The 14,656-nt window shown below is 44.8% G+C and overlaps 1 protein-coding gene across 3 annotated transcripts in view; it reads right to left on the reverse strand.

Annotated features, from left to right (window-relative positions):
• Positions 1 to 2,083: 2,083 nt before the first annotated feature.
• The window catches only part of OGFOD1 (2-oxoglutarate and iron dependent oxygenase domain containing 1), a 57,874-nt gene continuing 45,301 nt past the window's right edge, over positions 2,084 to 14,656 (reverse strand). For 2 of the 3 annotated variants that reach the window (XM_063945439.1, XM_063945440.1), the window contains exons 7-13: positions 14,226 to 14,354; positions 12,398 to 12,505; positions 12,122 to 12,201; positions 11,809 to 12,047; positions 11,597 to 11,725; positions 11,053 to 11,111; positions 2,084 to 2,489 (exon numbers count right to left, since the gene is read on the reverse strand). In XM_063945439.1, coding sequence (XP_063801509.1) covers positions 2,328 to 2,489; positions 11,053 to 11,111; positions 11,597 to 11,725; positions 11,809 to 12,047; positions 12,122 to 12,201; positions 12,398 to 12,505; positions 14,226 to 14,354 — 906 coding nt within the window. In that variant the 3' untranslated portion in view covers positions 2,084 to 2,327. Of the gene's footprint in view, positions 2,490 to 2,627; positions 2,799 to 11,052; positions 11,112 to 11,596; positions 11,726 to 11,808; positions 12,048 to 12,121; positions 12,202 to 12,397; positions 12,506 to 14,225; positions 14,355 to 14,656 lie in introns of all 3 variants that reach the window. The other variant, XR_010189492.1, reaches the window with a different exon arrangement.

Consider the following 14,656-nt stretch of genomic DNA (forward strand, 5'->3'; position numbering starts at 1 on the left):
TTGTGTATAAAACAAAGTTTGTGCACATTGAGCCATCAGAAAACAAAGGTTTCACTATCTCACTCTCACTCAAAAAAGTCCGTATTTCGGAATATTCCGTATTTCGGAATATTTGGATAAGGGATACTCAACCTGTATACACATTTGCTTGCCTTTTATGAGTGGCAGCTAAAAAGCCCAGTAAATCTGCCCATCTCCCCCTCAGTAGTCACATCAAGCAGGCATATTGTTTGGGTGCCTGCATATGTATTTTTAACTGTGTAAGCATATTTCTCCTTTGCCAACCTTACTCCAAGAGGCGCTGGAGTATAACTGTCATCCCCTTGTGTGTGAGCCCGTGCTGCCGCTGCTCTGTTCCCCACTGTTAGTGCATAGCGCAGGAATTAAGAAGTGGGGGGAGGTGAGCAAGAGGGTCCGCAATGACCGCTGAGAAGGAGGTTACATAGTTACACAGTATCTGAGGTTGAAAAAAGACAATTTGTCCATCGAGTTCAACCTATTTGTGGTCTCCTGAGCAGGTTTATTTGGTCTAAAGTTTTGACTGATGCTGATGTCAGCCGTTGTGTTGTACCCTCTTTTTGTAGTATCTATAGTGCGTGACTATGCACCATAACCCTGCATATTCTTTTCCATTAGGAATTTATCTAACCCATTCTTAAAGGTGTTGACTGAGTCCGCCATTACAACTACCTCAGGCAGGGAGTTCCAAACACGTATTGTCCTTACCGTGAAAAAGCCTTTGCGCCGTGATGTGCGGAATCTCCTCTCCTCTAACCTTAGCGAGTGTCCCCGAGTCTTCTGTGTTGATCTAACCAAAAACAGGTCCCGCACCAGCTCTATGTATTGTCCCCTTATATATTTGTAGATGTTGATCATGTCCCCTCTCAGTCTCTTTTCCAGTGTAAACATGTCTAGCCTTTCAAGCATTTCCTCGTATTCCAGCGTCTCCATGCCCTTAATTAGTTTGGTCGCCCTCCTCTGAACCTTTTCAAGCTCCATGATATCCTTTTTGTAGTATGGTGCCCAGAATTGTACACAGTATTCAAGGTGTGGCCTCACTAGTGATTTATATAACAGGAGTATAACACTCTCGTCCCTTGCATCAATTCCCCGTTTTATGCATGCTAATATCTTATTAGCATTCTTTGCTGCAATCCTACATTGGGTACTGCTGCTTAGTTTGCTATCTATGAGAACACCTAAGTCCTTTTCCAGTACCGAATCCCCTAATTTTACCCCATTTAGTAGGTAGGTGTTATTTTTATTCTTGCTACCACAGTGCATGACCTTACACTTGTCTGTATTGAAGCGCATTCTCCATTTGGCTGCCCATGCTTCTAATTTAACTAAGTCGTTCTGAAGAGACTCAGCATCCCCCTCCGTATTTATAGCTTTACACAATTTGGTATCATCTGCAAAAATTTACACCATGCTCTCTAGACCTTGTTGGGTCGTTAATGAAAATGTTGAACAATAGCGGTCCTAATACTGAGCCTTGAGGCACACCACGTAGTACTTTAGTCCAATTTGAAAAGGACCCATTAACCACAAAGCGCTGCTCCCTGTTATCTAACTAAGGTCTCTGTATAACACCGCCGCTCGCTTGTTGCGGCTAGCTGCTGAATTAATAATGGGAGAGTGTACTCACCCAAGTTCCGAAGACTCACATGCAGCTGCTCGGTGGGGAAAGAGTGCTTCTCAATCAAGCATTGACTCCCTTGCTGCAACTGTCGTGCATTAAGCTTAATGCAACCCAGACCCCATTTATATTATGTGGCAAAGGGTTCTGAGGCTCATCAATGAAAATCAGTAAAGAAAAGTAAAAGAAAAACTTGAAGAAGCTGGAGCTCAGTCAGCGTGTACCGGATCCCTCTGCATAAATTTAAAACTGAGGGATGATGTGGTATCGAGGGGGAGGAGCTCGTTTCAATTCATGATAGATTTTAACGATATCCCAGTGTCCCCTAGTGGTCATATGAGAAAAGAGAATTTTGGAAGAGGCATGGCCTCTCTTTCGCAAACACGTTTAATACATTGTTAATGTAAAAGAGATTGCTATAAAAATAAAAACTTCAGTCGAAAATATATATATATTTTTTTATATTGCAGTGTATTAACTCATACTTCTTCAAATCACATTTACATACAGTAAAAATGACATAAAACAGGATTATATGTCCACAACTTGCTGCGTTGGTATGAGATAAGTCATGTCTAGTTAACTCCACACTTCAATTGGAAAAATATATTATGCACATAAAAGTCTAATTTAAACACCCTTTAAAAAGATCTATTTAGGCATACTTTAAACGTTAGAAAGGAGGCTGTCATTCGTAGTACACAAAGGCGAAATCCCAGAATCCCTTGTGGTTTGAGCAATTGGCATCTCTGTGTAGACTCCTGTGATTTACATGCTTTACGAACCTCATGGTTTCTTTGTCTCTGTACACCAAGGCAAGGCAATTGTCCTCTGGATAAACTGTTAGAAGCTAAGAACAGAGAAAGGTTTATGAGCAGAATTAGGTGTAATATAACAGAGACTACTTAGGAGGTGGGAGGAAGAGCAGAATGCAAACTGTACAGAATAGAAATAACATCCACATGCTATACTGTATAGAAATACCTACTGGCCATTCTCTTGTGGAATAGGTTAGGGCAGTTGTTCTCAAGTCATCAAGTACCACCAACAGGACATGTTTTGTGGATTTCTTTAGTCATGCACAGGTGAGTTACATTTATGTTGCTGGATCAGTAATTATCCCACCTGCTTCCACAAACAGAGATCCTGAAAACATGACCTGTTAGAAAACATGAGGGTTGAAGTTGAGAACCATAGGGCAGAGGTTCCCAAACGTGGTCCTCAAGGCACCCTAGCAGTCCAGGTTTTAATCATATATCCATACTTGGCTACCAATTACTTAATTAGTGCGTCCATCAATTTGATTTAACCATCTGTGCTGAGCCACAGAAATACTTAAAACCTGGACTGTTAGGGTGCCTTGAGGACCGCGTTTGGGAATCTCTGGGTTAAGATTATATAAAAGAGCTACTCTACCAGGGAGGTTTTAACAGAGGAGGGGGTCCGTGTGCAGACTCTGGATGGACCCCCTCGCCATGACGCAATAGGCTCTGGCATTGTGTCAGAGTCTACTGTGCATGCGCAGGTACCTAAAAAAACATGGCGCCCGCCATGTTCCGGAGATGATTCACTACTGCACATGCTCGGCAGACATTTTAGCTTTGATTGTTTTTTGCTGCGGCGCCGACGCACGACTCCGGAAAGGTAAGTTACACATTGCACCCATTACAGAAACGCCAATGTACTGTACTAACCTGCACAAATACTGTATGTACAGTATGTGTTTCTGGAGCTTATCACAGCTGGAGATATAGGAGATTTTAGAGGCTTGGGTAAGTCCTTCAACGTGATGATTTCACATTGAAGGACTTAACCAAGCTTCCAAAAATAGGATTTTAATTACCTACCGGTAAATCCTTTTCTCGTAGTCCGTTGGGGATACTGGGAATCCATTTAGTACCATGGGGTATAGACGGGTCCACTAGGAGCCATGTGCACTATAGAAGTTTGATTGTGTGTGCTTGCTCCTCCCTCTATACCCCTCCTGACTCGGTCTAGGAAACTGTGCCTGAGGAGATGGACATACTTTGTGAGAAGGAAATAGAAAAGGAAAGTGGTGAGAATTCAAACCAGCACAACCAGAACAAGAGGAAAGCCAAGTAAACAGCTAACCAAGTAACAGCGCAGGAAGAACGAAGCACCGGGCGAGCGCCCAGTATCCCCTACGGACTATGAGAAAAGGAGTTACCGGTAGGTAATTAAAATCCTATTTTCTCTTACGTCCTAGGGGATACTGGGAACTTATTTAGTACCATGGGGAAGTACTAAAGCTCCCAAACCGGATGGGAGAGTGTTGAGGTTCCTGCAGAACTGATTGACCAAACTGAAGGTCTTTAGAGGCCAAAGAATCGAACTTACAAAACTTAGCAAACGTGTTCAAAACCGACCAAGTTGCTGTACGGCAGAGCTGTAAAGCCGAGACACCCCGGCAGCCGCCCAAGAGAAACCCACCGACCTACTATAGTGGGCTTGAACAGATTTCGGAATCGGCAAACCTCCCGTGGAATAAGCATGCTGGATACTAAGCCTGATCCAGCGCTCAATGGACTGCTTCGAAGCAGGACACCAAATTTTACTGGGATCATAAAGAACGAACAGTGAGTTCGATTTTCTTTGACGAGCTGTTCTCTTCACATAGACCTTCAAAGCCCTTACAACCTCCAAAGACTTTGAAGTAGCCGAGGAGTCCGTAACAGCCGGTACCACAATAGGTTGGCTGATGTGAAACGCAGACACCACCTTAGGAAGAAAGAGTTCTGAGTTCAGCTCTGTCCTCATGGAAAATTAAGTAGGGGATCTTGTGAGACAACGTCCCCAGCTCTGACACACGTCTTGCTGAAGCGAAGGCCAACAGTGTGACGGTCTTCCACGTAAGATACTTTACGTCTACCTGCTGTCACGGTTCAAACCAGTCCGATTGGAGGAACTGCAGCACCAAATTGAGATCCCAAGGTGCCGTGGGAGGCACAAAGGGAGGTTGGATGTGCAGAACACCTTTCAAGAACGTCTGGACTTCAGGGAGAGAAGCCAATTCTGTCGGATCATAGTCGGGATGACCTTGTCAGGAATCCCTTTCCTGGCTAGAATCAGCCGTTCAACTTCTATGCCGTTAAACGTAGCTGTGTTAGGTCTTGATAGACGAACAGGCCCTGTTGCAGAAGATCCTCTTGAAGAGGCAGAGGCCACAACTCTTTGATCAGCATCTCGAGAAGATCTGCATACCAGGCCCTTTGTTGTCAGTCTGGAGCAATGAGGATTGCTTAAACCTTATCCCTTTTTATTTTTTTTAGAATTCTTGGGATCAGAGAAATGGGACGAAATAAGTACAGCAGCTGGTAGACCCACGGAGTTGTCAGGGCGTCTACTGCCACTGCCTGTGGGTCCCTCGACCTGGAACAATACCACTTGAGCTTCTTGTTGAGTCGAGAGGCCATCATGTTGATTTGTGGATACCCCCACCAACCTGTCAACCACTGAAAACACCTCGGGTGAAGGCCCCATTCCCCCGGGTGCAGATCGTGTCTGCTGAGGAAGTCTGCTTCCCAGTTGTCTACTCCCGAAATGAAGATCGCCGACAACGCCACGGCGTGTTTTTCCGCCCAGAGGAGAATTCTTGACACCTCTGACATTGGGGCTCTGCTTTTCGTTCTGCCCTGTCGGTCTATGTATGTTAACGCTGTCACATTGTCCGACTGGACCTGAATGGCCTGATTGTGAGAAAGAGATGAGGCCTGCAGAAGGCGTTGTAGATAGCCCTGAGTTCCAGGATGTTTATTGGAAGGATAACTTCCTGACTTGACCATCTTCCCTGAAACTGCACCCCCTGGGTGACTGCTCCCCAACCTCTGAGGCTTGCATCTGTGGTTAGAAGAATCCAATTCTGAATCCCGAACCTTCGACTAGGTGAGAAGTTTGTAGCCACCACAGGAGGGAGATCCTGGCCTTTGGTGATAGATAAATCCTCTGGTGCATGTGAAGATGCGATCCAGACCACTTGTCCAACAGATCTAGCTGGAGGGGCCTCGCATGAAACCTTCGGTACTGAATTGCTTCGTAAGAAGCCACCATTTTCCCCAGAAGGCGTATACAAAGATGCACTGAGATTCGGGTCGGCTTCAAGACAGACTGCACCATCGACAGGATTTCCATCGCCTTTTCCAAGGGAAGGAATAATCTCTGAGACTCTGTGTCCAGTATCATTCCCAGGAACTGAAGCCTCTGCATTGGTTCTAGGTAAGATTTTGGCAAGTTCAGAATCCACCTGTGATCCATGAGTAGTCTTGTTGAGAGGGCAATGTTCTCCAACAGCTGTTCCCTGGACGGTGCCTTTATCAGAAGATCATCCAAGTACAGAACTATGTTCACTCCCTGTCTGTGGAGCAACATCATCATCTCTGTCATCACTTTGGTGAACACCCTCGGTGCCGTGGAGAGACCAAATGGCAGGGCATGAAACTGGTAGTGGCAGTCCTGAAGTGCAAACCGTAGGGAAGCCTGATTAGGCGGCCAGATCGGAATGTGAAGGTACACATCCTTGACATCCAGAGACGCTAGGAATTCTCCCTCCTCAAGACGTGAGATTACTACTCTCAACGACTCCATCTTGAATTTGAACACGCGTAAATATGGGTTCAATGACTTGAGGTTCAGAATCGGTCTTACCGAACCACCGGGTTTCGGTACTACAAACAAGCTGGAACAGTAACCCATGTTGTGTAGATGAGGTGGAACTGGAATAATGACCTGGGTCTGTAACAGTTTTTGAATGGCGTCATGTAAGTTTACTCTCGCCTCTTGTGAAACTGGTAAGCCTGATTTGAAGAATCTGTGAGGTGGGAGCTCCTTGAACTCCAGTCTGTAGCCCTGGGATATAAGGTCTATGACCCAGGGATCCTGGCACAATTCTATCCAGATGTGATTGAAGAATTTTAGCCGGGCTCCCATCCTCATGTCTTCCAGGCATCGCGGTCCACCATCATGCGGAAGGTTTTGAGGAAGCAGAGCCTGAGCCCTATTCCTGTGAACCTGCAGTCGCTGGTTTGCGTGGTTTACCTCTAGCACCTCTGGTGACTGTAGAAGAACCTCTGGCCTTGCCCCTAAACTTGGCAGTCTGAAAGGACTGTAGATTAGGTCCTGAGTAGGCCTTCCTTGCTGGCAGAGCTGCAGAAGGTAGGTATGTGGACTTACCCGCAGTAGCTCCGGAGATCCATTTGTCGAGTTCATCTCCAAATAAGGCCTCTCCTATGAAAGGTAGGCCTTCCTCTCCTATCCTGGAGTCCACATCAGCAGTCCACTGACGTAGCCATAATCCTCTGCGTGCCGACACTGCCATAGCTGTAGTGCATGCATTAAGCAAACCTATTTCTTTTATGGCTTCCACCATAAAGTTCGCAGTCTTGTATATATTGCAGGAGCAAAATAATTTCCTCTTGAGGTAAGGTGTCTAACCCCTCAATTAAATTATCTGACCATTTAGCAATGACTCGTGTAAACCACCCACATGCTGTAGTGGGTCTCTGGGCAACCCCGGCAGCTGTATACAAAGATTTGAGTGTAGTCTCAATCTTGCGATCAGCCGCATCTTTTAGGGAGGCTGCACCAGGCACAGGTAGTACAATTTTACGTGAGAGCCTAGAGACTGACGCATCCACTATCGGTGTATTTTCCCATTTTTTCCTATCCTCAGAAGGAAAAGGAAAAGATGATGACATCCGCCTGGGAGTTTGAAATTTCTTATCTGGATTAACCCACGGTTCTTCAAACAGGGTATTTAGTTCCTTTAACACAGGAAAAGTGGCTGAGGATTTTTTTCTTAATATTAAAGTAAGATTCTTCACTCTTCCTCTGTCACCTTATCAGGTATATTTAGAACTTCTCTGATAGCATCTATGATAGCCTCTACACCCTGCGACAGAGTACCCTCCCCTAACTCTGTGTCCACCTCACCTTCCTCCCTTTCTGATCCTTCATCATCAGAGTCAGAATGCAGTATATTGGCAAAGGTATGTTTCTGCGAACAAATTGTAGAGGACTCAACCGCTGGTCTGGGTACGGAGTCCTTTTTCATAAACTCATCCATAGACTGCCTTAAGTATTGCGTCTCTTTCTCATTACGAGATAATTTTGTAGAAATGGTGGAAATCATTCTCCTAATGGAATCCAGCCATGCTGGTTCTGCTCCACTAGCCCGGGAAGAGATACTACACTGATTCCACACTAGTGAACCCCATGGAGAAGAGGAACACTGTGCCTTACATGAAACACACTCTTTGCCTGACATACTGCAGTAATGACAGCACACACACAGGAAAAGGTTAAAAATACAATTAACCAACAAAGAGCCCTTCCTGAGAGACACAGAGAGATTATGGAACCAGCGCCCAGCACCCATATCGCTAAGGCCAAGCTTAGCAGGGTCGCAGACTAAGTACCTAAATTATGGACTTCGTACACTAGTAAATCGCTCCCCCCTGCTATAACCCAGTCCCTGTCAGTGCGCATCCCTGTCAGTCAGCGTCTGTGTCAGCTGCAGTAGGGAAAATGGCGCTTGTGAGCTGCTGGATTCGCTCATAGTGAAGCCCCACGCCTTCAATGGCGCACGGTCTTCCCGCTCTTCTTTATACTGCCATATGTGTCTGAGTGCATAAAATGGAGACATTCCCCTTTTATAGCTGTAGTGCCAGTCTGGGTATTGTGTACACTACACTGTACTAGGTGGTCATTCAGAGTTGTTCGCTCGCTAGCTATTTTTAGCAGCATTGCAAACGCTAGGCCGCCGCCGCCCTCTGGGAGTGTATCTTAGCTTAGCAGAATAGCGAACGAAGAGTAGCAGAATTGCTACTAAATATTTTCTTGCAGTTCCTGAGTAGCTCCAGACCTACTCCTAGATTGCGATCACCTCAGTCCGTTTAGTTCCTGGTTTGACATCACAAACACGCCCTGCGTTCGGCTAGCCACACCCGTTTCTCCAGACACGCCTGCGTTTTTTTAGCACACTCCCGGAAAACGCTCAGTTACCACCCAGAAACGCCCCTTTCCTATCAATCACTCACCGATCAGCAGTGCGACTGAAAAGCGCTGCACAGACAACAGCAAAACTGCTAAGTTTTTAGATAAATAACTAAGCGCATGAGCGCTGCGTACCATGCGCTTGCGCATTTAGCAACAAATCGCAGCATAGCGAAAATCGTCAACGAGCGAACAACTCGGAATGACCACCTTAGTCAGAAGACTCAGTCTGCCCCGTGTAGAAGCCATGCGTCTCCGTACCCTCATGCCTCCATAATGGCCGATGACCGCTAACCGGGATGTCGGCTTAGTACTCACCACTCTTCATTCTTCTGACTCTGTTAGGGGTGGCGGCGTGCTGTGGGAATGTACGCTCGCCGTGGTGGGGCTTGCGAATAGTTCACTCAGGAGCTAGCGTTCTGTCAGCGAGAAGCGGGACCATTAGCCCTTAGTGGGGTTGGGCCGTTCCCCCCCTAATTTCCACGAAGCAGGCAGGCTGGTGCCATCCTGAAAATAACAAACTTTAAAAATAAATGCAGAAAACTCTTCAGGAGTTTCCAGAGATGTGACTGGCTCCTCCGTGCACATTTTCTAAACTGAGTCTGGTAGGAGGGGCATAGAGGGAGGAGCCAGCACACACAATCAAACTTCCATAGTGCCCACGGCTCCTAGTGAACACGTCTATACCCCATGGTACTAAATGGATTCCCAGTATCCCCTTGGACGTAAGAGAAATTATAACGTCATATACCCTGAATCACTGCCACCCATCTTCAGTTGCAGGAATAAGGACTGTGCCACCAAACAAGGATATGTTTGAGGGAACGTTGTGAATGAGGGGTTATTTTCCTACACAGTAGATCTCCTGTTAGCTATCACACTGTAGCCAGCTTATGTTAGAAACCTGCAGTTATAGGTAAATATTTACAATTAATTTATTTTCCTTGAAGCACTCCATGCAAGCAATCCACGGGTACAGTCAGCTGAGTAGAGACAGGAGAAAACAACGTGAAACATGAACTGTTGGGGGTCCCTGAGGACTGATTTTGGGAACCGCTGGTCTAGACGATAGTCACCGTGAGGGCCTTGACACTAAATTAATTTACCTTTTCCTAGCCTTGAAAGAACATAAAGGCTGTTTAAATTTAGTCTCAATAAGATGACAAAAATGCTGCTTTCCTGGCCAATAACTCTGTGCTTCTCTGAACTGTTGGACAGAAGATGAAGGTCTACCTAGGTAAGTGCCTTGGTTCAGTTGCTTTGCATATGCAGGATTGCACATGCCGGACAAAAACACGTCACTTCGTAGTCATGTCTATCACTTATTATCACGCCCTGCATTGACATTTACATTCTCATAATATCCTACATACTTAAGCCACATGTTTATGTTAATGAGACAATAGGAAGACATCACCACAATCTCACATTTGTGTCTGTCAGGTGCAAAAAGATACATCATTGAATGTATTGGATGCGGCCTGATCTCAAGCATCGCAACCGACGTTTAAAAGTCAGGTTTTTTTTTTCCTGGACAAAAAGGCTGTACAGTCACCACTAAACTTAGAATGCCCCAAACACCCTCCGTCAAGCTCATGTAATTCTTTTTTCATTGCAATATAAAAACTAATTTTTCTTAGTAAGCACAACATAAAGGGACCTCTGTACCTATACTGCATTCAGCAGAGTGCCGCAACCAGCCTGGAACCTCCAACAATTATCTGCAGCATCTGTCTCTGCAGCAGTAGTCTTCACATTGTAACAAGGTGCATAACATCACAAAATGACATCACATAGGGCCTGATTCCGAGATGGACGCAATGCCCGATTTTTTTGCCACTGCACATGTGTCTGTTACACTGCACATGTGCCACAATTGTCTTGACGGCGGTTACAGTGAGGATTTATTAGCAAAGTTATTGATAGTCAGGGAGCATTTGTGGGTGGTAATGGGGGGCAGGGGGTGGAGGGGAGAGAAGAGCAGTGAAATGTAGGCGTGTCGCAACAGTTATCTGAGGCATCACATTGCAACTACAATACTGTATGCAGTAACAATGGCTCCAGCATCTTACTTCCAGTGGTCATGCTGCATGAACAAAGGGTTACTAAGGTCTATGATCGGCCAATAGAAGTCTGACTGTTGGGTCATCGTACACATACATTGAATGAGACGCAGTCAGCGGACGTCTCGGTACAAATCCCGGCGGCTCCAAAGTTTGCACAGTCGCTGTGTACAGGATAACAGCTGCGACGGCATTTGTATAAGTCTCTCAATCAGGCCCATAGGGAGGTTCAGTAATATGTGAAGATTTCAGCTGCAGCTCTAGAACTCACTAATAATGTGAATGACGTGCGGGTGACATTTACAGCTGCCGCCGTTTATGAGCTTCTTCTATTTACTTTACCTCCTCATCTTCCTCTTTGGCAATGTAAGAAGTGAATCCGCCATAATCCATATCCCAGTCTGAAGCAGAAAGCAAACATGTTATAAAACTAGCTGCAAGTTCCTGCATGTTAGCAAAACGATCAGCGTATTATTACACTACACCTTTTCACCTGTCCCGCAACTACAGCAACTATTTTCCGGCACATAAATACAGCCAGTTCACTGGGAGCCAATTGCTGATGCACTGAACTGAAATTAAGGTGTTATGGGGGAATGAGTGAGAAGTTGCCCATAGCAACCAATCAGCTGCTAATTAGTATTTACCAAATACATTCTATAAACTGGTTGCTATGGGCAACTTCTCCACTTGCCCACTTCTTCACTCTTTAGAAGGTATGAGACATCTTCCCCGTTGCCATTAATATTGGTCAGGTAACAAGATGGCTGCCATCACTGTGTATACAGTGGGTGAGACAAATACTTAAAGATGTAAAAAGCGAATGAGGGGATAATAATAATAATACATGTAATCCAGGTCCACTACAATGAACTGTGATACTGACCTCCACATCCACAGAACAACTGAAGGTCCAGAGCAAACTCCTCCTGCTCAGGATCATGGTCATGAATCATTTTATAGTGCCCATGTTCCCAGTGTCTTAGCTCTCCACTGCACATAGGAACTCTGTCACCTGTAAGAGAGGGAAGTCTCAATGAGAGACAGTGTGAGAGTGAGACAGAGAGAGAGAGAGACAAATGAAAGAATAGTACTCACTTCCAGCCTCAGCACCGGGACCAGATTTCTCAACCCCAACAGCACCTCCCTGTGCAGAGGTATTAGCATTACTTTGCGAGGATCCCTCCTCTTCATCAGACTCCTCATTGTTGGGAGCCAAGGAATGCAGCTTAAGGCCAGTGAGGTTAGACAGCAGCAGGAAGAAGGCCTCCGATCTCAAGAGCTCCATGCAGCCAGTCACTGCATCAGGTAATTCTCCTGTTGCCGTCTTGTAACACCTAAATCACAGCAGAAGAGGTAAGAGGGATACCAAAGATTTACAGAAGCTGCATCCTCCAGGCCATTTCCTCACCTCCTGTTGGGTGGACCCAGCAGTTCCCACTCGATAGTCTGTGCCTCTAACGCTGCACATACTGCACTGAATTTCTCTTCCTAAAAATGAAATAATAGCAATGAAATGTCAGTTTAATGATTATGATGCTTCCTTCTAGTACAGCACTCCCATCTTCTGTAACCTTAATAATGTCACGCTTCTCTTTTTTATTTCCTTTAATTATCTAATTTTGTATAATAAACCAATTTTATCAGTAGGTCCTTTAATCCCCCTTTCAGCAGCTGCAACACAAACCTTAAGGAAGTCTTTTAGGAGAATTTCAGATTCATCTTCAAATTTCTTCTGAATCTGGTCTTCTTGAGTCAGATAAAGTGGATTTATCCACTCATGTAAAAGTTCATGCTGTTGAAAGGATAAGTCAGCAGATAAATTTACTAGTGATATAATTACACTGGTTTCTAGGATATTGCAGATCTTACATCATGGGCTAAGGCAGCAGAGAACTCACTAGTGATATAATTACACTGGTTTCTAGGATATTGCAGATCTTACATCATGGTATAAGGCAGCAGAGAACTCACTAGCGATATAATTACACTGGTTTCTAGGATATTGCAGATCTTACACAATGGGATAAGGCAGCAGAGAACTCACTAGTGATATAATTACACTGGTTTCTATAATTGCAGAATCTTACACCATTGTATAAGGCAGCAGAGAACTCACTAGTGATATAATTACACTGGTTGCTAGGATATTGCAGAATCTTACATCATGGGATAAGGCAGCCGAAAACTCACTAGTGCTATAATTACACTGGTTTCTATAATTGCAGAATCTTACACCATTGTATAAGGCAGCAGAGAACTCACTAGTGATATAATTACACTGGTTGCTAGGATATTGCAGAATCTTACATCATGGGATAAGGCAGCAGAGAACTCACTAGTGATATAATTACACTGGTTTCTAGGATATTGCAGAATCTTACATCATGGGACAAGGCAGCAGATAACTCACTAGTGCTATAATTACACTGGTTTCTATGTAATTGCAGAATCTTACACCATGGCATAAGGCAGCAGATAACTCACTAGTGATAGAATTACAATGGTTTCTAGGATATTGCAGAATCTTACATCATGGTATAAGGCAGCAGAGAACTCACAAGTGATATAATTACACTGGTTTCTAGGATATTGCAGAATCTTAAGGGGGGTACTCACGGAGCGATATTCTAAGCAATCTGACTAGATTGCTTAGAATATCGGCAGGATCGCTCCGTGTGTAGCCCCCTCGGCGATAGCGATGCGCGGCCCCGCACATCGCTATCGCCGCTGCTAGATTGGCCTGCATGCAGGCCAATCTAGCGGGTCGCTCACTTCACCCGCTGGGTGAAGTGAGCGGCCCCCCGTCTCCCCCCGCACGCTCAGCACAGATCGCGCTGTGCTGAGCGGCAGGAGAGATGTGTGCTGAGCGGTTCGCTCAGCACGCATCTCTCCTTGATCGGCCCGTGAGTACTGGGCTTTACATCATAGGATAAGACAGCAGAGAACTCACTAGTGATATAATTACACTGGTTTCTATGTAATTGCAGAATCTTACATCATGGTATAAGGCAGTAGATAACTCACTAGGGATATAATTACACTGGTATCTATGTAATTGCTGAATCTTACACAATGGGAAAAGACAGCAGAGAACTCACTAGGGATATAATTACACTGGTTTCTATGTAATTGCAGAATCTTACACAATGGAAAAAGACAGCAGAGAACTCACTAGTGATATAATTACACTGGTTTCTATGTAATTGCAGAATCTTACATCATAGGATAATACAGCAGAGAACTCACTAGTGATATAATTACTCTGGTTCTATGTAATTGCAGAATCTTACACCATGGTATAAGGCAGTAGATAACTCACTAGGGATATAATTACACAGGTTTCTATGTAATTGCTGAATCTTACACAATGGGAAAAGACAGCAGAGAACTCACTAGTGATATAATTACGTTGGTTTCTATGTAATTGCAGAATTTTACATCATGGGATAAGGCAGCAGAGAACTCACTAGTGACATAATTATAATTACATAGAACTCAGAGTAGAGTCATACATCATGGTGTATGTGTGAACTGCGGACAGGCACAGGGTCCAGAACCCGTGGTGGTCTTTCCAAAGATGGTCCGTGAAACCATCCGCTTACTGACAGGCGGCACTTTGTCTCATTCAGGACCTCTGACACCTGCAATGAGAGGGTGGAATATGCAAATAATTATGAGAAGAAACTACACCTTGTGGTTGATGACATAAGAAAGAATGGGGAGAACATAACGTATCAAATCCCTTACATGATTATAACCCTTAATTTACATGGCTCCACAAGGGGTCCACAGCTCCTTACATAAACGAAAGCAATGCAAACTAAACAAGAAAAACAAGACAATTGCAGTACGAAACATAACATGGGATACAAACTATATAAACAATTCAGCACTGGCTGAACCCGCAGGTTTGGTGCCATTATTGGCAGTGGGGAGGAGATAA

The sequence above is a fragment of the Pseudophryne corroboree genome, chromosome 11 (assembly GCF_028390025.1).
Source record: "Pseudophryne corroboree isolate aPseCor3 chromosome 11, aPseCor3.hap2, whole genome shotgun sequence".
NCBI lineage: Eukaryota > Metazoa > Chordata > Amphibia > Anura > Myobatrachidae > Pseudophryne > Pseudophryne corroboree.